This window comes from Nipponia nippon, unplaced genomic scaffold, assembly GCF_047370975.1.
Source record: "Nipponia nippon isolate SJK-2023a ecotype South Korea unplaced genomic scaffold, ASM4737097v1 scaffold_6, whole genome shotgun sequence".
NCBI lineage: Eukaryota > Metazoa > Chordata > Aves > Pelecaniformes > Threskiornithidae > Nipponia > Nipponia nippon.
This window is the reverse complement of record NW_028262380.1, coordinates 6,688,091-6,713,178: the sequence shown is the minus strand read 5'-3', so window position 1 is coordinate 6,713,178 and position 25,088 is coordinate 6,688,091. Positions and strand designations below refer to the sequence as shown.

At 50.6% G+C, this 25,088-nt stretch overlaps 5 protein-coding genes across 6 annotated transcripts in view; 4 read left to right on the top strand and 1 right to left on the bottom strand.

The window, feature by feature from the left end:
* RMND5A (required for meiotic nuclear division 5 homolog A) overlaps positions 1–757 on the top strand; it is a 52,805-nt gene extending 52,048 nt beyond the window's left edge. For both annotated transcript variants that reach the window (XM_087736160.1, XM_087736158.1), the window contains exon 12: positions 548–757. The gene's annotated coding sequence lies outside the window, so the exon portion shown is untranslated. The remainder of the gene's footprint in view (positions 1–547) is intronic.
* An 865-nt stretch (positions 758–1,622) lies between these two features.
* CD8B (CD8 subunit beta) lies at positions 1,623–11,489 on the bottom strand. Its single transcript, XM_009471688.2, has 5 exons — positions 10,796–11,489; positions 7,624–7,974; positions 5,683–5,778; positions 5,075–5,164; positions 1,623–4,957 (listed from the first exon to the last, which is right to left on the bottom strand). The coding sequence occupies exons 1-5, from the start codon at positions 10,839–10,841 to the stop codon at positions 4,917–4,919; spliced, it is 624 nt and encodes a 207-aa protein (XP_009469963.1). The 5' UTR covers positions 10,842–11,489; the 3' UTR covers positions 1,623–4,916.
* A 3,205-nt stretch (positions 11,490–14,694) lies between these two features.
* LOC104018533 (uncharacterized) lies at positions 14,695–23,971 on the top strand. Its single transcript, XM_009471687.2, has 2 exons — positions 14,695–14,822; positions 20,517–23,971. The coding sequence occupies exon 2, from the start codon at positions 20,527–20,529 to the stop codon at positions 23,140–23,142; it is 2,616 nt and encodes an 871-aa protein (XP_009469962.2). The 5' UTR covers positions 14,695–14,822; positions 20,517–20,526; the 3' UTR covers positions 23,143–23,971.
* Positions 14,732–16,827, top strand: LOC148051332 (uncharacterized). The gene has a single exon (XM_087736675.1). It carries the CDS (start codon positions 15,117–15,119, stop codon positions 16,812–16,814), a length of 1,698 nt encoding a protein of 565 aa, XP_087592801.1. The 5' UTR covers positions 14,732–15,116; the 3' UTR covers positions 16,815–16,827.
* On the top strand, positions 17,244–20,480 carry LOC148051331 (protein NYNRIN-like). The gene has a single exon (XM_087736433.1). It carries the CDS (start codon positions 17,244–17,246, stop codon positions 20,478–20,480), a length of 3,237 nt encoding a protein of 1,078 aa, XP_087592559.1.
* Positions 23,972–25,088: the final 1,117 nt, after the last annotated feature.

Genomic DNA, 25,088 nt, shown 5'->3' with positions numbered 1-25,088 from the left:
CGATATACACAAATATTTGTTATTTCAGCAAGTAATATTTAATTTAATAACCAGAAATAATATTAAATAAAAATTATAATAATAGTAAAGAAACCATTTCTGGCTTATATAAACCAGAAATTTAATATGTTACTATTTCTGGTTTATTGAATGAAATGTGATGAAGTCCAGGGAAATACGGGCAAAAAGTACTTATGCTGCCTGAAGGTAGTTCTTTGTTCCCCAGCAGTTTTTTTTCTATAGGTATCTGTCAATCTATATAACTGTCACTATATATATAATAACACTGTATAGCTATATATATTATATATAATATAGAACACATAATATATAAAAATAATAGCTGTAATATGGTTATAGAAAATATATTTAAATGTAGTATATAATATATGTTATAACTATATTGAATATATTATATATAATATATATATATAATATATTTAACTGTAATATATAAAAGTTATAGCTATAAATAATAATATATAGTTTGGAAATTTTCAATATAAATAACTGTTAATATAACTGATACAATATTTCTGTATTTAAGGTTCCTGTAAATTGTTTGATGTATGAAACGGCAGAGTAGGCAGGTGAGCCGGTCTGTGCTGTGGGTGGAGGAGGGCTTTCGCGCGTTGGATGCTTCTGAGCGACGGGGAAGAGAAGTGCCCGTGCCCCTGCTCGGGCGTGCGTGTGGGGCTGTGTCTGTGCACTAGCAGGATTCAGGAGAAGCAAATAAAAATTGGGATATTTTTTTGCAGTTTCTGGGATGTCTCTGGTTTTATACGGCGGCAGAAAAAGACGTTTAGAAATTCCCATTTAACAAGTTTGGTCTGGATGCCTAGAAGTCCTGCTGTGAATCTGTTTTTCCTGCCAGGAGGAGATATTTAATAAGCAGCTACCGTGCACGGAGCCGTTCTGGCCAAGGATAAATCAGAAGGAATTGAAGCAGCACCCATGGATATATATATATCTCCTTTCCCTTTGCATGGAATTCAAGTTTAATCATTTAATAGAGCTGTTACTCATCCTTTCTCCGTTAGTGTGCCCAACTCAGCTGTGTTTATGAGTCTGCAAAGTTCTTTTTTTTTCTTTTTAAAATCAGATATAACTTCCAATCTCGTGTCACGAGCTTGTTTTCAGTTGAATGTTTTCAACTGCACCTGATTTATATTTACTTGTTTGTATTATAAAAACACAGGCCCGCCACATAAAAATGACTGGGCAGGTTAAAAGAATAAAGAAAAATTGGGCACTGCCAATATTAGATCAGCCACTGAGATGTTCTGGAAAGACTGACATTTTTTTTTAAATCCTTTTACAGAAGTTTTACAAAAACATGAAGACTATTTACTGCAATGCCTGAAATACCTGTATTTCTGCTCTGCTCTCTGTCCCTTGAATATTTTAATGCTTTCAAGATATGCATTCTCTGTTTACTGAAAGAATGACTGTAGCCTTTTATTGTGATATAGAATATATAGAATGTACATAGAATATATTCTATAGAATATATATAGAATATAAATATAGAATATAAAATAACATAAAGTAATAAAAATAATGGATTATTGCAACATGTAATTTGGACCTCTTTTACAGTTCCTTGCCTGATGATTTGCAGGGGTAGGCACAACACAGGTAACACTTTATATTTAAACCCATAGCTCTGCAAAAACCTTCCTTGTCCTGTTCAAAGGCCTTTTGTCTTTGTTCAATTTTTGGCGGTGTCTCCTTTTGCCTTTTAGGGTGACATCATTTATTAACTGCTCACGTGAGGGTTTGAGGTTATGTATAAAATGCCATTATTTTCCCTTCTAGGTATGGGTGTTCCTTGCTGAGGGGAGGATGGTGACAGCGGGAGATGGGAGAAGGCTGGTCCATCCTCGGAAGGAAACGAGGGATAAATGAGGGACTCTCATTTGCCAGGACATCGCGGCAAGGGTGACGTTGCGATGGGTGATGCTGTTACCTGTATCTCTCCCTCCATGGGTCTGGGCACTGTGCTATTAGCAGAGATGCACAGAAATATTTTCCCATTAGTTTTCATGATGGAAGCATCCCTTTTCCCCCCTGTGCCGCAACAAGGCATCCCTGACCCTTAGCTGCTCTCGTCATCGTGCTCTCAGCACAGTGACGAGGTAGGAAAGAAAACCAAAGAAGTTTAGAAGATATCAGGGGACCGGGCTAATTTTCTCAGACATAAAACCATCTTTTTATTAGTGCTTCTGCTTCTCTCTTATATCTGCTCTGGGAAAACAGTCTATGAAATGGGAGGTGATTTTTCCACCACCTCTTGCATTTGTGAAATCTGCTGCGAAAATCTCTCTGAGGTCTGTCTTAAAACACCCTATTGATGATTATAGGAATTGCTACACTTTTTTCATTGTTTCCATTGCTAAACTGCCCAAACCTGTGTTTCAACAGGACACGTAGCATCCTTGGTTGTTGCTGTACTCTCCTGTTTTCGTTGCACACAGATGATGTTGAGGTTGGGTTTTTCTTTCTGTTTTGTTTTGGTGTATTTTTTCAATTTACAAAGGAACAACAAAGCCAAATTGGGGAATTCTTTGCTGCCTGTTACAGTTATTCACCAGTGGGCAGAGAGCTGAGGGGTAAATCCCCATCCTTTGAAAAGGTATTACTGGAGCTGGGATAATCTAGTGGCTGAAGTCTATCAAGACAAGACGGTGCTGTCCTGGGTGGTTTCAGTGAGGGCTGGACACGGTGGGGATGGCGTGAGCATGGGATGGAGGGAGGGGGAGCAGACTGGGCAGGGTTACCCCTGAGACCACTCACATTCCTGTGGGAGAGGAGGATTGGGCTGTCACAGCCTGCTTTTCGCTGCTCGGACCTGGCCCCGGCTTCTTGGCCATGGAAGGCCATCTCCTGTGCTGGGCGAGAGGTGGGAGAGGTGAAGCAAGGATAGACATTAAGGTCAGGATGCCTCAAGTGTGGGAAATGGAGCTGGGATTTCAAAAACAGCTGCAGGCAGAGGGAGAAACCCTGTTTTTGCAATAAACCTTTGCCCATGGGAAGTTTCAAAGGGTTTTCCTTATAGCTATCCTGTAAAAAATGCATATCATAAAAATCATCTGCTCCTGGGGCGAAGCTCTGTGCACCACGTGCTTGCAGGGTAGAAAAAAAGTGGTTTTAATTCATGTGAGCTTTCACAGAGGCTAAAATATGCTGCTGGTATGATGCATTGGAAGCAGAGATGCTCAGGGACCCCTCCCTGCAGCATCCCTGGCGGGATGGGGTCTTCGTTCAGTGTCCCCTGCGACCATCAGCTGGGTGGCCTGAGAGCCTGGGTGAGCATCGCAGCCTGGGAAGGCTGGCTCAGTGTGGTCCACTGATGGCTTTAGTACTGTGTCATTTAGGGGAAACATCCATCGCAAGGAGCACCCACGGACAGGTTTAAGACCAAGCCCTCCAGAACAAGCTGTATTAAAGTGGCGAGTGGCAGCTCCCTGTGCTGGGAGGGGAGGGAGGGTAAGGCCAGAGGGACGCTGCCGTGCCACTGGGATGCTTTACGCCCGCACAAGTTCTTCCCATGCCTACATTTGCCTCAGCCCTGGGGACTCTGGAGCCACATCAGCCCTTGGCTTGTGGGCAGCTGTAAGGACACACACAACGTGCAGGACAGGAGATCCCCGCTGCTTCCCCAGCGGTAAAAATAACTGCCGGCCTTCCCACCCACACTGGGGACAAGAGGTGTCTGGGCCACCTTCCCCTTGCACTTGCTGCAGGTGATACAGCCTTGCGCTGGTGCCTGTGTTTGAGCAGAGATGTGGGGCTGGGGATGCATCCAAGGCTCAGCGCCCACTGTCTGTGCTCTGCAAGATGCTGAACTTACAGCCCCACATCAGCCTTGCAGCCCCGGGCAGTGGCTGAGGCTTGTTATCATCCCTGGGGAGACCTGCCCTGCTTCTGGCATCACTCGGGGCTGAGCATCCATGGGCATTGCTCAGGGTTCAGCACACAGAGGTGCTGCTCGGGGCTCAGCACACATGGGCATTTCTCAGGGCTCAGCACGATTGGGGCTCAGCACACATGGATACTGCTCAGGGCTCAGCACATACAGGCACCACGCAGGGCAATTCTGGCGGCTGTGCCATGCCGCTGGGCTCAGGGCCAGCCCCCGGCCGCCTCTGTTTGCTCTCAGAGGCGGCGTTGGCCTTCAGGCTGCGCCAGGTGTTTGGCCTTGGGTACATCGCTTTGTCTGGCTTTCCTCTCCCCCTCTTGGCTGTTTGCAGTCTCCCATGGGAAAAGACACCCTCCCAGACCTGCCCCCCCTGGAGCTTTTGCTCTGCTTTAACTCTTGCTTGGGCAGAGGCCATGGCTCCTTGCTCGCCACGCAACCGTGCCCCTCACTGAGCAGGACCACAAGACACCAGCCTGCAAAGCGAAATGGCTGAGCGATATATTCACCATTGCTAACGAACATGCCTGTACAGGGCCTTTACAGGCCAGTTGCTCTCAGAGTGTTCATTCCCAAAGTCTTATCAACGAGCGTTAGCAGGAGCAAACCAAAGGCACCTTTGTGCTGTCCTACAGATGAACACAGAGGAGACCCAAGGAGCTCACAGCACCTTTCCAGCCCATGTGAATCCCTTCGGTACACCAGCCCCGGTGCCCCTAGTGCAGAGCCAGTTGTGGCGTTCGGCCTGCCCAGTGCCCTGTGAGAAACGCTCAGCACACTGCAGAATCCAGCCTGGTCCTTCTGCCAGCTGTTGTGTCAAGGAAAAATGTTAAAGTCATGGTCTGTTGCAGGAAAGAAATGTCTATCTTGCAGTGCAAGCCCATGTCTGTCCCCTGTAACGACCTTCCTGGGTCACATCCAGGCAGGGCTCAGCACCATGCAGGGGAGGGTCTGTAGCTTCTCCCTGCCTGCCCGAGGTGGGGGGAGCCGGTGGGATTTACTGCCGGTGGATGCGAAGCCACAGCCTCCGCCGCAGACCTGGGGAGAGACAGTGTCTGTCAGGCCGGGGACCCCCTCCCAGCTCCCCAGCCCGTTCCTGGGCTGTCCCGGGGCCTGACACCCCTCATCGTCCCCCGGGGCTGGTGGGGTGCTTACGGTGGAGGCGGTAGGCGGTGGGGACCAGGCTCAGCAGGAGGACCATAATGCTGGCAGTCAGGGGGAGCCAGACCAGGGGGTTGCAGGCACCTGGAGAGCAGGAGGGGACATGGTGTGGAGCATCATCCTGCCTCGGCAGCTTTGGGGGATGAAGGTTGGGGTGGGGAGAGGAGGGGTGGAGGACATGATCATCACCCTGGGATATCCCTTGGAGGACACATTACACCCTGAAGGCATTGCAAGGAACTTAGCTATGAGTCACGATAACCTTTTTCGTGGTGTCCTCTCTGGCGTGGGAGTTCACTGTGCCTGCAGGACTGATGCTGCACCTACAGGGGCTGCACACCCAAGGGACACCAGAGCTTAGGAAGAGCTAAATGGAAGTACATCCTGGCCCCTAAACCCTTGTATACCCCAGGGAACCACTCCTAAAGGCAGAGGTCAGCTCCACCCAGAGCGGTGGGTCTAGGTGGACCCGGATGCCCACCCCTGCAGAGTCACGTTGTGGTTGTCCCCACCCCAGGACAAACTCCAGCTGAACCCTGGGGACCCCCAGGAGCTCAGCAAACCCCTTTTGCAAGGCAGCCTGAGCCGACCCAGTGCCATACCTTTCTTGCCAGTAGCTTTGCTTTTGGTTACATGCCGCATGGGCTTTTTGGTGCGTGGTGCCTGAGTGGTCCTCGGAGGCAGAGGCAAAACATCAACTGGTGGATAAGGAGGAGAAGAGGATGGTTAATATGGTGCCAAGAGCAGTGGAGGTCTCAAAGAGCAGGCAGAAAGGGCTGGAAATTTGGCTTTTAAAACTAGCCCCATCCAGGGACCCCCACAACGGGCTGGGTCTTCCAGAGGGGCTGGGAGCTTGACCTGAACCTCTCAGTGGCCACAGAAGTTACCAAGAGCTTGTAAAAGCATTAATAAAACAACGTACGAGCTAAACAAGGGCAGAAAGTTAAGGCAGGGAAAAAGGAAACTTTCTCAAGCTACATTTACTGCCAGGCACCATCTCATCAGCGTTGCATGAAATCACAGGTAGTGGGAGATTTCAGTAGCACTGGGAGGTTTTAAGGGATCCTTGGATCTTTTCCGTATGCAGATTGCTCTAATCTTTGCTTAAAATTGGATTTTTTTTTTTTTCTGATAAAATGAGGGCTGGATTTTTTATCGTGTATCTGAATTACAATGGAGCACATTCATCTCTCTGTAAAGTTAGTCAGGCAAATATCCCAGTAATGCCATTAAATAGCTGTACATCTGACTGCTCAAACTCCACTTATTCAAAATTTTTGGTGATTAAAAACTATTTTTTTTCTGTTTTTATCCAGGACTGAAATTCCTATGGAAACCACCGTTTTTTTACATAGAAAGGTGAGACATGAGGTGCCTGGGATTTATCTGGACAACTTCTCCCTTACATTATAATAGACTTAAAGGAAAGGAACTTAAAGACAATTTATTTTATCATGTGTACTAAAGGAAAAAAAGAAAATATCCAGCAAGGCCTGAGTCCTCCCAGAGCACCTGCTGGTGTTTAGTTTTAAATTGGAGTGTCCTTGATCATGATGAATTTCAGCCAAATGTTTTTCATGCTTTTCTTTGTACATAGATATGTGCCCAGTTGATAAAAACCAGTTCTCTTTTATCTTAAACCAGCTTTTCTTTGAGCCAGCAAGAATCCAAAAGGGATTTCTCAGCCAGCTAAAGGTGTAGGGCATATTTGCAAAAAAACCTAGAGTTTGGGACACGGGGGATGATTTAGAGCCAGCAGCCGTAGCTGCATCTTGGTTAAATAAGTTATTTGTCTCCCTAAAAGCCTGCAAAGAAAAGGCTGAATCCTACTTCAAACACATATGTTTTTCTACACCACCTCCTGCTCGGTGGTGAAGGGGAAAATGGGCTGAAAAGAGCTTTTGTATGACCCAGGGTCTGTAGAGCATCACTCCCCCAATGCCACCCACAAATAGCTCTGATTCTGGCTGGATCTCCCCAGGGATGGTGGGTTGTGAGCTTTGAGGAATAAATCCCAATCCAGTCCTTTCTGTGAAGGACAGGCTTGAAACCTACAGTCAGACCAACCCCAGCGATGCAAGGGGTGATGTCCTCTGGCCTTGATGCTGCTCTTGTTACTTGGAGGAAGGGTAAGGAGGAACCGAGGTGCGGGAGGACCCAGGAGCTGAGCAGGGCACATATCCAGCCTCTCAGCCAAAGTACCATGGGGGATGAGAAAAATGCAGGACATGGCAATATTGGGGGGCTGAGCATCTTCCCATGGAAATCCTAAGATGCTAGGACCAATGCGGTGCTCAAGGCATGATCACAGCAGAATAACTGTTGGTGGCAAAAGGACTATCACATGCAGCTGACCTAAAATATTGCTATTTTCTGTATTTTCTGACTTCTCCAGCCTCATAGGTCTCTTCAGGAAAACCCCAGAGCCCCAACCTTGCACCTCAAAATTGGGAAGGGTCTACAAACACGCATCACCCCTTACCCAGGGGACCTTATCACAGCCTGCCCATGGCATAATTTGGAAGCCCAGGGCTGATGCTTACCCACGCCAAGCCGTGTCCCACTGCCCAGGAGGAGCTGGGAGGACTGGGAGACAGAGCAGTAATAGGTGCCGTTGTCCGAGGTGTGGAGGTGGCTGATGTGCAGGCTGTAGGAGTTGCGGGAACTCGCCCCATGGACACTAAACTTGTCCTGGCTGATGTTTGCGCCATACGTGGTTTTGCCCAACAGGTTGGAAAATACCAAGAACTCGAAATTTTGCCTCTCCTGGCTCCAGCGGTACCAGTACACCCCGGCATGCTCCTTCTTCAGCTCACAGAGGATTTCTGTTCCATTGTTAGTCTGGGCTAAAATATCCTTTGGAGTCTGGGATAAAAGTAGATTTGTACAGAAACCTATGAAAAAAGAGACAGGAATATATAGTTATTATTTTCTTTTCATTATTTTTCTTCCATGCTAAGTACAGATTTTCTTTGTGGGCTTAATAAGATCAAGTAGTCACAGATCAGGGGATCACACGAGTAAGAAACAGGACCTTCTTTACCAGGATGCTCCCATATTCCCTCAGAGCCCTTTTTGAGTTCCCCAGCTATTTTTTGATCAAGACCAGTTATACAGGTAGAGTTTGCCCTGTAAACACTCATCTAGGGAGGAGGCTCAGTGGCAGGGAGAGCGATGGAGAGATAAGGATGATTTTGAGGGTGTCCACGGGGCCGTACGTGCAGGAAGGGCATCCCCACCTGCTCCTGTGGATGTCCCTCTCCTGCCCTCCTTTTCTCTCTCATTTTTCAGAGAGGCTTCACCTCTCTTTCAACAGGTGTTTTTTTTTTTTGAGCCTCAACTTATTTGCCAGTTTTTTGTTCTAATAGATGCAACACTGATAAACTTCATTGCAGGTGCAGAAAAAGACAAAAAAAGTGCAAAACATCTCAAAATGAGCCAATTTAATATTAGTTTTCAGATGACATTGTTTTTGTATGAATTTTGAGACCTGGGAAAGGAGAGGGAGTGAGGGGTAGTGGTGGGGTTGAAAGCTTTGGTTTGACATCGAATCACCATTTAGGCTTTGCAGCTTTTGTGAAAATTATCTGAGTCGTGTTTGGCCTGGGCAGATGTGAGCGGAGTCTGCGTGCGAGCAAGGATGTGTCCTTGTGAGAAGGATAACAGGTGACTTGTGATCCTTTCTGTTCAGCAAACAGTCCTACAAAGCTGCAGATACTCCGAGACAGGCTGAAAAACAGTCCTCTGAAGATAAGGATGCTCTCGCTTCCCCCATCTGTTTCCCAGGCGTGTTTTACAGAGTGCAAAAAGCTCAGCAAAACTTGTTTTTTGGCTTTTTTTAACCTTAAAATGTCCCTATTCCTTCAAAATCCCAAAGCTGCTTACAGTAGTTGTTGCAAACAGCCTCGTGCAGCTCTGCAAACCCAGTGATGTGGGAATGGGTTTGCATGACCACAGGAACACCTGAAGCCATCCCCGTGGCCCATGGCCCTGATGTCCCCCATGTCCCCGATGGGGACAGGCAGAGGAGAGGGCTCTGGTGACTGACAGAGGTCCAGAGCTTTCCTCCATCCCTGCACCGATGACCCCATTGCTGCCGGTGCGCTGCACAGATGAGCAGCCCTAATATTGCAACGCCAAAATTCAGGTGTTGCAGAGCAACCACAGCATTTCACCACATCTTCTGGTGCTCTGACAATATAAACATCTCATTATTAAAATACATAATTTTCAGGTTTTGGAGTGCAATCCTCCCAAACTTTGCTCTGGCAAACACCATCCCTTTTTAGGGGATGAAATGTGTGTGGCCATGGGGCATGGTGGCTTCAGGGTCTCCTTGGGTGCCCTGAGGTCTGGCTTTTCTGGGCACAGGAAACTTAACCCCCCATGAAAACCTTTTCTCGAACTGTTGCAGAGATTATTAGATGAATCAGAAGGGATGAGAAGGGATCCTGGAAAATGCTCAGCTCAGCTCTGAGCCAGTGGTCAAGCTCCAGTGGGGTGAGCTGGGACGGAGCCAGAACAGAAAAGCTCATCCTCTGCCACACCTTCATCCCCCCAAACCTCCCTGTTCCCTTTGCCGGTTTATATTCTCACAGGGCACCACGGGGAATCGGGGTGGGACAGGTTTGTTTCCATGTGCTTGGCCAGACCAGCCTGCCGCAGCTCGAAAACAGTCCCTTTTCCCTTTGCACGTGTGGAGCAAACTCTCTTTTATTGGGGTTTTCTCAGCAGGGACCCCACCGTATAGATCTATAGGATATTACTATCTGTATATAGGTGTCGTTAAAGTGCCTTGGGCTGTTTGCTGCCAGATCGTCTATGTTATGCCACAGCTGGATGAGCATCCCACAACGTGAACAAAACACCCTGCAGTCCTGACAGCCTCTAGTGAGGATGCTGGGCAGCTGTGGACCTGGGCTGGGCAGCGTCTTGGCGGACTGACTTGAGCCACCACCCTAATATACACATTTAATGGGTGTTTCAAGCTCTCAACACTTTCCACCTAAGAACCATTGGCACAGTTTTTCCTGTAAAGCTTAGTTCTACCACTTTGCCACAACATTGACTGTATATATTCGGTCCAGACCTCCTGCAACCTGTCTGCAATAAGCAGAAGGCAGCATGGTTTTACAACACACCGATTCCAGCTGTGGCCCTTGGGAAACATTCAGTCCTTGGATAGATTTAGAAGAAAATTTGACGGGATGTTTATCATCTTCGCATTACACAGGCAGCATAGGTAGGTGCTACTTTAACTTCATCAGCAGCTTTCCACAGTCCGTCTGCACTAAGATGGTGCAGTAAAAACGAACTCTGCGGTGTCTATACCATTATATATTGCACTAAGAACAGGAGAGAAGAGAAGAGAAGAGAAGAGAAGAGAAGAGAAGAGAAGAGAAGAGAAGAGAAGAGAAGAGAAGAGAAGAGAAGAGAAGAGAACCATTTCAGTTGGAAGGGACCTACAATGATCACCTAGTCCAACTGCCTGACCACTTCAGGGCTGACCAAAAACTAAAGCACGTTATTAATGTCATTGTCCAAAATTATGCGGTGATAGGTAATAATATCCTGTAGATCTATACTATGCCTGTATATTTAAACTTCCATCATCCAGATGACATGCAACACATCCCACGTGCTGGAGTTGGGTGAAGGAGAGGCTCCAGCGTGATTTTAGGTGCCCTCAACCCTTAAGAGACATGTCCCTCTTACCTGAGATCTGGAGGCAGATGCAGAGATGGAGCCACGGCCGGGCCATGGTGGTGAAGTCAATGATGGAGGGCTTTCGTGCCAACTCCCCCTTGCCACGCACAGTCACCTCGTGGTGGTAGGGCTGGTTTCACCCCAGGAGGTTCTTCCCCGTCTTGGCACAGATGTCTCGCCGACAGTTGCCAAAGAGCATCTGCCGCGGCAGCGCCCGGAGCCTCAGCTCAGCAGCTTCTTCTGCGCCGAGCCCCAAATCCAGGTGTGCATCAGGGCGGCAGCCCCAGCGCTTCTCCAGCACTGCGCAGGATCCCCCAAAATCCCCTTTAGGAAGAAAAAAAATGGAAACTCATTGATTTTTAATTATGATTTTTTCATATTTCATCACCTGGTTTTTCCTTCTTCTTTTAGTCTAGCTCCATGCAATTAAAAAATGACAAATGTAGGAGCTTGACATTAAAAATAACATCAGGAAAGGATGAATTTTGGCTGTTTTCTCCTCTGTTGAAATTGAAAAGCATTCAAAATAAGGAGAAGATGCAATTTGAGCAGTGGGGTTGTTTTCTTCAGCAGAATCTTTAGTGGGAGGTGTTTTTCTCCGGGCCTGGAAAATGCTGAAGGCCAAACTAGCTCACCATAAAGCAGAGGCATGAGGCATCACAGAAAACTTTGAAGCCAAGAGCAAGAAACCTCAAACAAATCTAGTGGCTGAAAAACCACAAAAATAAGGAAATTCTGCTGGGGCTCCCCACCTCGCTGCAGGCACTGCTTTGGTAGCTGTGACACTGTGCAGCTCGTATGCAGAAATATTTAAATGATAGATAAAATATCAGAGTGGCTTTGAAATGTCTTTGAGAGGAAGAGATTTGGAGCACTCGGGGTTTAGGATTTGAAGAGTGAAATAAGTGACGTGAAATTACAGGGGTGAACTGGTGGCAGCAGCCTTCAATATTTCCATGTCTGGGAAAAAAAATCATTTATTAATTTTATTTATTCACTGCCCCTTTGGCTGCTGTGCAGGGTTCAGTTTTCTTTTATGCCCATGTCATGCAGATGCTCGTGGTCCTTACAAAGCTTCAGCATCTCCCTGGCCTGGCTCCCCAGCGAGGGGGGATTTCCCAGGGGGTCTCACATGGGGACACCGAGAAACCTCCCCCAGGGTTTGAGTTGGCAGACGAATAGGAAAAACAATTTTGCACCTCATGCAGTGTAATTTTTTGGTCCATTTTGTACCAGATTTTTCCATGCTGCTGTAACACAGCCCCTCCCCATTTCTGTTTAAAATAATTTCCTGCTCGAAGAGAGCTGCTAACCACCAAAAGCCTTGCCACGAAGGGCTCGGCTGCTGAAATTTAGGGTCGGCTGAATCACTCCTTAACTCTTTCCTGGCAGGAGAAAGTCATTTCAGTGCTTTCAAACGCATTTCAGTGCTTTTAGGCTCTTGTTTTCAGAGCTGAGCCCGTGATGCGGGGTACAGCAACCCTTACTTTTCCCCTCTTTACCTGCTGCTCACCTTTCCCCTTTTATTTCACATCACTCCCAAATTGGGACCTCCCCAGAACGGGGTCTAGACACCTCTTTTTTCAGGAGGAGGGGGGTGTTTAATATGAGAAATGCCACTGCAAGTGAACTTTTCCTTTATCCCCATGGTGAAGTCGGTGAGCTGAGCCCGATGTCCCTGGATGCTGCAATGGCTGCGTCCCCCTTTTCTCACTACTGCTGTCACCTGGAGCATCTTCTGGCCTCCTGGCCAGGACCAAAGTGCTCCCAGAGGTGGCTTTTGTCATCGTTACAATCTTGGACGTAGGGCATGTTACACTGGGCACCAAATGCTGCTGCAAGGCTGGTGACTCTGGGTTGTCTAAGCAGATATTTTGGCTTGGGAGGATTCCCCCGGCCATTATAGCAGTTGTAAAGATGCTTCCCTGCAGCGCTTTTACCTATAGGGTGTCTCCTATGGAAAGAAAAAGGTATATTTGCAATGTAAAAGCATAATGTGTGTGTTGGAACAGTGATTAATTTTTAATTTTTTTTGAAGCTGCTGTTTATACGCAGTTGAGCTATTTACCGGCAGCCAAGCTGTTCTCAGGACTGGGTGTTGCTCCTGCAAGAAAACATTTTGGAGGTGGGATGCCTTTGTCTGGCAGCCCATCGCCAACGCAAACAAAAGCACTGTGACAATGCGCAGGAGAGCAGCTGCTGTTTATCACATCCCCACATTGTTTGGGGCTGCTGTCCTGGGAAGAAAATAGGAGAGGAAAGAAGAGTGTAAGTTGAACTGATCTGTTAACACAAGCAAGATTTGTTGGTGACCTTGCTGAGGTACAGCAGCTCCTAATCACGAGTGTTTGGCTCACGGCTGGGCCAAGATGGGGGGGGATCACTGAATTTTGGTGTAATTGTTTTATTCGGCTGCACAATTTCTACAGGGAATTTATTCTTTTTCTGAAATAAAAGACAACAATTGAAGTCCCCAGCCCAGCCAGCTCCCTGCCCCATCTTGGTGCTCACCCTGTGGGTCTCCTCACCCATCCCAGGGGGAAACATCCCCTCTTCTTTTTCTCAGCCCACATCCCACGTACCTCACCATGCCGACACTAATTCCCTGCGCTTTCACCAGCTTCGTTACGTTTTCAACTTTTTATTTTCTCCTTATGATGGGTTTCTTACAGCAAAGTGTTTGCTCTCAGAGGGGCTGGAGCAAAGCATAGGGGTAGAAGAAAGGAGTCTACAGACAAGAAGCAGGACCTGCCTGGGGTTTCATCTCTGCTAAAGTCCCGTGTTGCAGCAGAGGTCATTGCAGCTGGGCTGTAAATGCCAGGTTGGAGGAACGGTTGCCATAAAAATAAGGAAAAATCCATTCCCTCTGTGCTTTCTGGGATAAAGGGCTGACTTTTGGGATTGGGGAGGAGTGCTCAGCTTCAAGCCTGGTCCAACACGGCCAGTACCACAGGACCTGGAAATAAGGGCCTGTTGAGGATAAAGGGCTGCTGGATGGAAACTCCCCAGGACTCAAGCAGCCATGGGTGAACGCTTTTTTGCTTTTTAAATTTTTTAAATTATTTTTATTCCAGAGAAGGGTGTAGCTTCTGGCATATTTCATTACGGGGAAAAGCAGCAATGAAAATGATAGCATTTTCACTGAGTAAGACGAGTACTACCTTTTTCTTAGTGTAATGGCAGAAAAAAAATCAGGTGGGTTGAGTTTTCTTTTCTAAACTGCTCCAAGCTAAGATGTGGTTTGTAGGACGAGGTTGGGGGGGGGTCCATCTGCCTTTGCAGGTGCAGATTTACAGCTGTACTTCAGCTGAAGCAATATCACAGTTGAGGCTCCTGACACGCTGTGGGGTACCCCCGAGGTATATACCAGCGTGCTGGTTTCTGGCATGGAAAAATGATGCTTTCGAAGTCCAGAAGCCAAAATGGATCTAAACTACAAATTGTATGAATTTTCCTACCATCTTGTCTCCCCCCCAGCAAGCAGTTTGTGCTTGGAGCAGGAGTTTGGGGGGATGGCGTGTGTTACAGGTGTCAGGTGTGAGCCCCATGTGTGATCTCCCCCCAAAACCCAGGCACTAACGGTGTGTGCAGCAAGTGAGGAGGCCATTGGGGGACTTTGGGAGATGGATGCTGAGGGGACAGGCTCCAGCTCTCCCTCTTCAGGGCACTTGGTGAAAGCAGAGGTTAGCATGAGCGAGCGGTGACTAATCCTGGGCCCCCACAAAATAGATAAGGGGCAGAGCAGCAGCTCCCATGTGATTTCAGCCTCCCTAATCAGTGCCAAAGAGGATAACGAAAGACAAGGAAAGTGTCCTTGGGAGGACAGGGGGAGGGATGCAGCACCTGCAGGAGCAAAAGCCACCGAGAAAGTAAACAGAGGCATTGTCAGCCCCAAACAACGACCTGCCATGGCTATAAAAAGCCACCTGGCTGAGACCTCATGAACACCTTGACCTTAAAGGTGCTGAATCCACCGGAGCTCTGCAGCGACTGTCTCCACGTCCCCAGGACTGCCAGGACATCCAGCCAAGGATTGGTGAGATCTTATTATCGGGGTCCTACTACTCCTCTGCTTCGCTTCGCCCGTTCCCACGTCCCTTCCCCATCCCCTCCCCGGCAGCCGGCGGGTCGCGGCAGCTGCCCGCTCGGCCACGGCCGCCAGTCCCCACCTTCCCCTTCCCTTGCTACCAGGTTCGGCATCCCCCCGGGGTGGCTTTTCGGAGGGGTGGGTTGTGGGGTTGCAGCCTCCCTCTGTGGGCAGGTCGGTGGTGCTGGTGTTATGGTAGCTTTGCCCTGAGACGGAGCCGTCTTGGATCTCATTCCCCTTACTATGATGACCGACATTGTTAGCAACTGGAAGCTGGAGCAGTTTGTGCTCCAGAAGTGCCTTCCCCCAATTTGGTCGCCGGGGGCCTTCCAGGGCCCGGAGGCGTACCAGCAGCTGTGCCAGCAGTGGGAGAGTTGGTCAGAGGAGACCAAAAAGCCCAAACCCACAAACAAATGCAAAAAGCGAGCGGCTTTGCAAGGTTTGCTGATGGTGGGCAGAGAGTTGTCCAAATTGCTGAAGGAGGCTCTTGAGAGTGTGCAGACGCTGGAGCAGGCCAAGGGAGAGCTCAAAATGCAGGTGGACAACCTGCGGGCAGAGGTGCAGGGCTTGTGCGGGGACTCTCTGCGGAATGCGGTGGAGATCACCCGGCTGGAGAGCAAGCTGGGCTACGAGAAGCTGAAAACGGAGGAGCTGGAGAAGGAGGTCGGGAAGTGGATCGGGGAGACCCATGACGCCCAGAGCGCGGTGCGGGCAGTCCTGCAGGACATCCAGCGCGACCGGGGCACCGGCCCTGATCACAAGGTATGCCGTGCCAAGATCCAGGAGCTGCAGGCAGAGCTGGGGGTGTCGAGGGGCATTGTGGCTGCCATCCAAGGCAAGAGGAGCCAGTTCGGGAATGGAGAAGGGGAGGATTCCCTGGACCCACACCCGCCCCACTACGACTACGAGGATGACGTGTGGAGTGCCAACGGCCCCACCAGGCCATCCCCCTACGCTCCTCTGCGGGAGGAGGTGTGCCAGCTGCAGGGAGGGGAGGTGGAGGCTTCCAAAATTAAAAAGAACCCCCCTGATGAGCCGGCTGGCCATGGCCCGCTCCAGGCCATAGACACCAACAGGCCTGTGCTCTGGTTTACCCCAGAGCAGCTCAAAACAGTGGGGAAGATGCTGGGGCCGTTGACAAAGGAGACGGCAGTCAACTGGCTGTCCAAGGCGCAGCGGCTGCCCAGGTGCCAGAACAGCAACTCGGTGAGCGACCTGATAGACGTGGTGAGAAAGTGCATGAAACCAGATGATTTCACAGCACTGCCAGGGGATGTGCAGATGGGCAACGTCCAGGACATCGGGGACGTCCAGTTGGCCGTGCTGAAGGTGTTCTTCCCAGAGGTCAACCCCTTAGTGCTCTTCCACCAGGAGAAGCAAAACCCTGAGGAGCGGCCGGACGCCTATGTTAACCGTAAGAAGATGCTCTACCAGATGGCCGGGCTGCCTGGCTCAAAGGACTCCCCCATTGATTTTGACAGGCCTGAATTCAAGGAGCCACTGGTGGTGGGGCTGACCCCTCCGTTGCGGGTGATTGCTGGTGGGGATGCGGCCAGAAAGCCGCTGTTGGAGCTGGAGCAGATCCTGACCCAGAATTTTGAGCTGCAAAAGCAGGCGTTCCCAGGGTACATGCTGGGGGGGAAGAAAGGGAAAACCTCAGCCATGTCCTTCCAAAATGGGGGGGTGAGAAAAATGCAAGGAGACAACCGAAAAGATCCCGACAGCAAGGGCGGTTCGGGGAAGGAGAACCAGCAAGGGCTGAGGTTTCAGAAGTCCAACCCTTGGCGGGCCGAGCTGAGGAAGCGCTTGATAAAATATGAGAAGCAGGAGGATATAGATGGCTTGCCAGACTCAGAGCTTTTGCAAAAACTGGCCCTGCACGAGACCAAAAAGCACAGCAGCTCCAACCCGATTGACCCAGGGTCTAAGGCTCAGCAATAGGGCTGCCAGGCACCCGCATCGCCCCTTTTTGTGGCACCGATTAAGACCGATTCATGGGGGCGCCTGATAGTTGATATAACTATTGGAGGAGGGGTGCTTGGACAAGTGATGTTAATTGATACTGGTGCCTCTTATTCAATTCTGAATATGGTCCCCGGTGAAGCCGGGCTCTTCCAAACCTCTGAAATTATTGAATTGACAGGGCCAAACGGCCAAAAATCATCAGTGCCGTTCACAGGGCCCATACCCTTTGAAATTGGGACTGCCAAAGGGTCTGAAAAATTTGGAAAAATGGAAATGAAGGGAAAGCCGGGAATTTTAGCCATCTCTGCACTGACAAAGATGGGGGTGGTGGTGGACCTGGCAAACCAAGCACTATTACGCTGCCCCCAAAGTGATGCGCCTGTCATCCCGGCAAGCCACAGGGTGATGTCGGTCAAAGCCCCCGAGCTCCTGGTCCCCCCTGAGTGGGAGCCCCGAGTGAAACGGGTGACGGAACAGTTCCCCCAGGTCTGGGCGAGGAGCAAGCTGGACTGCGGGCAGATTGACGCTGCCGTGGCAGTCAAAGGGCCAGATCCCCCTCCTCAGCTGCAGCCCCGGTACCCGGCTGAGGCTGAGGATGGCTTGTGGGACACAGTCAAAACCTTGTTGGAGCAGGGGGTGCTGGTGGAGCAGCAGAGCACCAGCAATGCCCCAGTCTGGCCCCTGCGGAAAGCTGATGGGAAAACGTGGAGGCTAACAGTTGACTTCAGTGCTCTGAACCATGTCACCCCGCTGCGGACCTCTGCAGTGACCAAGTATCCTGACATCATGGCGGCCATCTCCCGGGGATCCAAGTGGTTCTCGGTGCTCAGCCTGACCAGCCCATCCTTCGCCATCCCCTTGCACCCCGAGTCCTGGCGCAAGTTTGCCTTCACCCTTCGAGGACGGCAATTTGCCTTCGCCAGAGTTCCCCCGGGCTTCCACAATGCTCCTGCCATCTGCCACATGCACGTGGCGAGGATGTGGGAGAAGCTCGGCCACCGGGAGAGTGTGCTGTCCTGCGCTGGTGACGTCCTCATCCACACCCGGACAAAGGAGGAGAACTTGGAGGTGCTGGCGGAGGTACTGGAGGCTGTCCAGAAGACGGGCTTCAGGATCAGCCCCACAAAGGCCCAGCTGTGCTGGAAGGAGGTCTCCTACTTAGGGGTGACCCTGGGGAAGGAAGGGCGCTCACTGGAGAAGCAGAGGGTCGAGCTAATACAGAAGGTGTCGGCACCGGCCGATGCCACTACCCTGAGGTCCTTCCTGGCTCTCCTGAGGTTCTCCCGGGAGTTTGTTGAGGGCTATGCAGAGAAAGCTGCCCCCCTCTGCCATCTCCTGAAGAAGGACACCCCTTGGGAATGGGGCCCGGAGCAGGACAAGGCAGTGAAGATCTTAAAGGAGAGTGTGGCGCAAGCTCCCGTGCTGGTGCATCCCCGAGGGGACAGACCCTACATCCTGCAGCTGGCCAGCACGGGGAGGGGGCTGCAGGCCACCCTGGGCCAGCAGCACGGTGCTCATCTCCTCCCTGTCGCCCATGCCTCGCGCCTCCTGACACCGGCCGAGCAGCAGTTCACTGACTATGAGAGGGAGGTTTTAGCCTTGACCTGGGCCCTGCAGCACTGGGATTACCTGGTGGGGTTGGCCCCGGTGCTGCTGAGGACCTCCCGTGCCCCGGTGAGGTATGTCTTGTCAGGGAAAGGGGATGAGGGTCCCCTGCGCTGCCCCAGGATGGCCAACTGGGCATTGGCGTTGACTGACAAGGAGGTCCCTGGGGACCCCTCGCCTGGCACCTATGGGGTGGTAATCAGTGGAGAGAGGGATGGGGAGGAGCCGGGGGGTACCCCGGACGAGCCCAAGCTGCAGCAGGCGCCCCTCTTTGAGAGCGGCCTCAGCCTGGCAGAGGCCAAGGAGAGAGGCTACGTCGTGTGGTTTGTAGACGGGTCCAACTACCATGAGAAAGGGGAACGCTACACCGGCTACGCCGCTGTCAACCGGGGCACGGGGGAGGTGGTGAAAGGGAAGTGCCTGCCACACTCCACCCATGCTGCCAAGCTGGTGGCTGTGACGGCCGCCCTGGAAAACACGCCGGCAGACCAGCCCCTGGCCATATTTTCGGATTCGGGCTGGGTGGTGCGGGTGGCACTGCAATGGCTGCCGCTCTGGAGGGAGAGGAACATGCAGTCAGCTGATGGCAAGCCCGTCACCTACGCCAGAAAGCTGCTGTACCTCGCGAGGCTGGCGGAGCAGAGGGTGCTCCCAGCCCAGATCATCAAGGTGAAGGCCCACAAGAAGGGAACGGAGGAGGCCAAGTGGAACAAGGAGGCGGACGCCAAAGCCAAGCAAGGTGCGAAGGAAGGGCTGATGTGGAAGGCCAGCAAGCCCTCCGAGAACAGCTCCGTGTCAGTGGCTCCCAGCAGACGCTCGCAGAGCGTGGACCTGCTGGGCTTGCAGGCACAAGACCCCAGCGTCCTGGAGCTAGTGCAGGGTGGGGAGTATAAAGGGTGCAAGGTGTGGAAGGATGTCTCGGGGCTGGTCCTGGCGCAGAGGGCGGGGGCGGACTTCCCGGTCTGGGTGGTGCCTCAACTCGTCCGGACGGAGCTCGTGGCCCTGGCTCACGAGCAGGGGCATTTGGGAACGGACAAGACCATGGTGAGGCTGCAGGGCACTGGGTGGTGGCCTGAAATGAGAGAGGATGTGGAGAGGTACGTCAGCAACTGCCTGACATGCGCAGCCAACAACCCCGACGCCAAAACAGCCAAAGTCTTCCTGGGCCACCAGAGGATTTCTGGGCCATGGAGCAAGCTGCAGATGGAGTTTATCGGCCCTTTGCCCCAAACAGCCCAAGGGAACAAGTATTGCCTGGTGATCAGTGATAACTTCACTAAGTGGGTGGAAGCGTTTCCAGCTCGAAACAAAACAGCCAGCGCAACTGCAAAGATCCTGGTAGAGCACGTCTTCTCGTGGTGGGGCGTCCCAAAGGAGATCGACTCAGACCACAGCCAACGCTTTGTTGGAGAAGTCACAAAAGGGGTGTGCCAAGCCCTGGGCATCAAGCAAAAGCTTCACATCACGGGGAATTTCCAGAAGCCCGGCTCGGCGGAGGGGCCCAACCAACCACTGAAGACGGCGCTGAGGAAGCTCGTGAACCAGCAAAGGAAAGACTGGGATGAGAAGCTCCCTCTGGTCCTGCTGGCGTTACGGGGGGCCGTGGCATCTCACGCGCCTTCTCCCCAAAAGCTGCCTCCTGCAACAGATCCGAAGCTGCCAGGACACTGGTGGCAACGAGGGGAGCCGCCAGACGAACTGCAGCCCCGCGTACTGACAGACAGATGGGTCCAAGACATGCTGAGGACCGTGTTGGCTATGTACCACCAGCTCTCCTCAGTGCAGGAAACCAACATCCCCAAGATGGATAAGCAGCTGGGAGAGCTGCTGCACCCTGGGGAGTGGAGCACGGGGGACCTGGTAAAGTATCGGGGGGTTAGAGAGAAGAACCAGGTGCTGGGACCCCAATGGATGGGGCCCGTTAGGGTTGTGAACAAGGCCAGCGCCTCCATGTACCAGGTAGAAATCAGAAAGGGAGCGAAAAGGCAGGAAAAATGGCTCCATTCTTCACAGTTAAAAGCATGGAAGGGAAATTAACGGGGCTGGAGAGCCCGTCTTGCTTATGTTTTGCAGATAAAGGAAAATGGAAGGCGATTGTGACCGGCGGGAAGGGCGAACTTCGTGGCATCACCAGCCCTGTTTGCGCTGCGGGGAAAATGCTTTCAAATTTCTGGTTGCAGGATTTACTTTGCTTTCTGGTATGTGCATAGCGCTGAGCGCCCAACCAACTCCTCAGCATCTCAGACAAAAAGTCAGTCGTTCCCACTTAGAAAGGCACCTCAACACATGGGCCACAGCCCAGCACAGGGTTAGGAGGTACACAAAAATTGGGACTGATTGGCCCTGGTCTCAAGCTCACATAAAATATACAGGAAGCATGGGATTAAATTCTAACAAAGGCTTAAATTTGTCAACAGTGGTTATGCACGGGACAGAGGTGTACTTGGAAAATGAGTGGAGCTGGGATAGCACAAACAGACTTCCACAGCTGCTGGGGAAGGTGGGACAAGAAATAAAGGTAGGGTGCAGGGTAATTAATGGCTCCACTCACCAGCAAGTAACTCAAATCTCTGTAACCGAAGTAAAAACTAAGAAGAATCAGAAAAAAAACTGTGCTGTGGAAAAATTGGACTGTTGGTGCAATTTTACTTTGGTCCAGCCAGTCTTTGTGGTCTGCCTCTGGGCACACAACAGTGTGGGGCTGTCCTTTAAGTTCAAGATTAGCACCATGCCACGCTCCTTTGCTGCCGTTAAGATCTCAAAGTGCCATTTTTTGGCCTGGCATGCAGCCCAATATGCCGAAGTTGGCAACCAAGTAAAACTGGAAATTAAATACTCCCAAGAAAGTATAACTGATCCGATGCAAATTGATGGCACCACCATTACTATCACTGCACCTAACGGCCGCAAGTGGGTCGTGCCAGTAAACTGCCTCCGTCAGAGCAAAACGCTTAATAGATCTGAATTAGGCACAGAGGCTTCATGGTATAATCAGGATTATGGATACTGCCCACACCTGGTCATAAACCTCCAGGTGTGGTGTCGAGGAAACCTGAGCATAGAAATGTCCCCTGAGCTTGGAGGGAAGTGGTGGATAGGAGGCCCTGAAGGATTTAGAAAAGAGTTGACCATCATTGCTGTCTTGCGCCCCTTTGTTTCCAAAATAGGCCCTTACATAGTCAAGCAAAATCACATCCAAGAACTGTTGACCGGGCCTGTCCGGTCACTGAAGAAGGTGGTGTTGTCTCTGTCCACTGTTAATATTTCATCTGTCAGACCGCGCTGTACCCCCTTCCTATCCACCCTCAGCGCTGGCTGGCTGGCCTGGCTCCACAGCCGCTCTATCCAGGGGACCCGGGCCAGGAGAGACCTGCTGGCCACGGCGCTGGGAGGAGGAGGTGCCGGGCTGGGAGTCCTCAACAGCATGAACGTTGAGGTCTTGGCCAACAAGTTGGAAGCTGTCACCTCGGGTGTGCAGGGCCTCCTCAACCCCCTGAATTCATCCCTTGCCAGCCTCGGGATGGGGCAGTGGCTTGTGTCAGAGGTGTTGCCCACCTGGGAACAAATAAGTGAAAAAGACCACCAGGTGTTGTTGCGAGCACTGGGCATCGAACAAAATAATGTCTCTCTTGCTCTTAGTTGCATCCAGGCCCAGATGTGGGTGCAGAGTGTTGTTGCAGGTATCCTGAGAGACGGTGACAATGGCGTCCTCCCCACCGAGATCCGAAAGATTGTGTGGGATGCAGCCACAGAGAAGGAGCGGCAGCTCCAAGCCTGGTGGAGGCTCGTCAACTTCACCCACGACCAGGTCCTCAATGCAGTCATCGCCCACGTCCTGACCGTGGCGGAGGCCCGCATCGAAAAGGTCTACCCCATCGTGGCCCTGGGGGTTAACACAAACGGGTCCGTGGTCTATCCCCTGGACCACCGCATGTGGGCGAGGGTATCTGATGGGAAATGGCAATCGGTAGATTTGGAAGCCTGCATTTTGGAAAGGGGGCTGGGATTCATATGCGAAGATGATGCCCTTAAGGCGAGCGATGTTTGCTTTGACACCAAAGAAGGGGTGTGTCATTTTGAGATCAATCCCCAGAGCAGTAATAAAACCGTGTTAGCGTATGTAGGGAAAGGGTGTGTCTGTTTTAGAACGATGTGTAAATACGTGCAAATTAATGACGTTTATAATCAGACTGTGTTTAACGACTCGAATATGTGTGCTTGCAATGTCGCTATTATTAGAGGCTGTGATTTTGTGTATAAACCGCCTGTGTTTACTAGCCAGTTGCTAATCAGAAACTATACCTTGTATCGTAGTATAACCCCAACCCCCATCGGTATGGATTTGTCACTTGTAAAAGAAATGTTAGAGCATGCAAATTTACAGCAGCTGTTAGAAAATGCCAAGGCAGAAGCTAAAAAGATCCTAATAACTGTGCATCACGATGGTAATGTTATAAAACAGGTCATGGAACGAATTAAGCGGGTGGGAGAACACCACTGGTGGGAAATTTTCTTCGGTTGGTCCCCCACAGCCACCGGCATCTTCAACACGCTGCTGCACCCCGTTGTAGTTATCCTGCTAATGCAAATCTGCGTGTGCTTTGCCATGGTAGCGACTTGTTACTGGATGAGGCAGGTGAAGCTCTGCATTGACAACCAGGTGAAAGGACTGGGGCTGGCCAAGCGCCTCCTACCATAGTCAAGGGCAAGACTGGGTTGGCCTCTGTGTTTGCCACCAAGAAGAACTTTTAGCTCCGCTGTTGGCTGCAACCCAGTAGGCGTTGAGCGGTGGGGACACACGCCATACCAGACCTTGATGTGAGGGATGGCCTCCTCTGTTATAAGAGGGCCATCCAGGAGGGGAGGGCAGGCCAAGCAGCTTGCGGTTGGCATGAATCACAGAATGGTTGAGGTTGGAAGGGACCTCTTGAGATGATCTAGTCCAACCCCCCCTGCTTAAGCAGGGTCACCTAGAGCAGATTGCCCAGGACTGTGTCCAGTTGGGTTTTGACTATCTCCACAGATGGAGACTCCACAACCTCTCTGGGCAAACCTCTTCCAGTGTTTGATCACCCTCACAGTAAAAGAGCAAGAATTAGCATGAACAACTTGTCTTTGAACCTCCCATCCCCAAATGTTAATGTGAAGAAGCTGCTCTTGTGTGATTTAAGACTCCTTAAGCAGAGGAGAACAGGATAAGGAAAGCCAAGGACAGCGTCTTTGGAAGGAAAAAGAAGGGAATGTAACGCCTGAGCGTGGAAAAGCACCCACTGAAGATGGCAGAGGTGTTACCAGCCTCAGAGACTTGGAAAGATGATAAAAGATGAGCAGAACGAAAGATCCTGTAATCACCTTGGACTTAAAGGAGCTGAATCCACACGGACCTTTGCAGCAACCATCTCCGGGTTCCCGAGACTCCCAGGACGTCTGGCCAACGGATTGGTGAGATCTTGTTTTCAGAGCCTGGACATCACCGCTTTGCTTTGCCTAGTTGTGCATGTACTCAATAAAATTTGTCTGTTAGAGGACAGACTGCCTATTCAATCGCCACCTGCTCAGCTGCTCGCTACCCAGGCTTGTAACTACGGCTACACTGGAAAAGAGAAATTCTGGTAAAAAGAAAAGATGGGTTTTTTTTCCCTTTTACAGGCCAAAATCACTCGCTTTTTTTTGCCTGCAGAATATTCACTGAAACACAAAGATTTCTGCCTTGGGCTGAAAAGCGGGGCTCTGAGCTGGTGCACAAACCTGCTCCCCACTTCATTCTGCTTCTCCCATCCTGCATCACCCCCCTGCCTCTGAATCCAGAAGGAGCCTTAAAATATACATGGGGGTCCCAAATGATTTAAAACCATTGGCAATTTCAAAAAATATATCAGCCACCTCATTTCCAGCCCCTGTGCCTGATCTCATCTTGGAGACACTGCTCTCTCTGAGAATGGGGCGGGTTTACGCAGACAAAAAGCCCTTTGCAATCCAGGCTGAAATAAAAAGATTAAAGAACTGGCCTTTAATCTAGCACGAACTGCTGGGCTAGCTTAAGAAATGAGTTAAAACCCCCACTTTTCACAATCACCAGGCTGGGAAGTGCAAAGAAGTGGCATATTGCCACAGCATACTTTTTTTAAAGAAAAGTGAAACTTCAATATATGGGTTTGATAAAGACACTTCTCTGTAAGGAGCACACATTATAACTGAGCTCATGAAAACGTGAATAAATAAATCACTGTCTAAAACCACAGGAACCCTTTTTCCCCCTCCAAGCACCATGAAAACATCCCCTTTACCCTCGGGACGGGAGGTCGAACTCTCCCCCCAGCCCTCCAACCCACCTGGGAAGGGGTCAGTGCCTGGTGCCCTCTGCGCTCTGCTGCTCCTTTCATTTTACCCATAACAAAGCCTCACAGAAAACACATGGTCATTTTGGGTAAAGCACCTTTCTTACTTGCTAACACCTTACATGTTCCATGAGAATTAATTTCCCTGTGAATAATTACCCTTTTATACAAAGCCTTTACCCCTCTAACCTGTTTTGGGAGCCTGTAGGGGAAAAAGGAACCACAGAAAATACACGTTATCCACTCTTCAGTCCCAAACCTGCACTGGGACAGTGTGGCACGGCAGGGGTTCACCCTGGGAGGATGG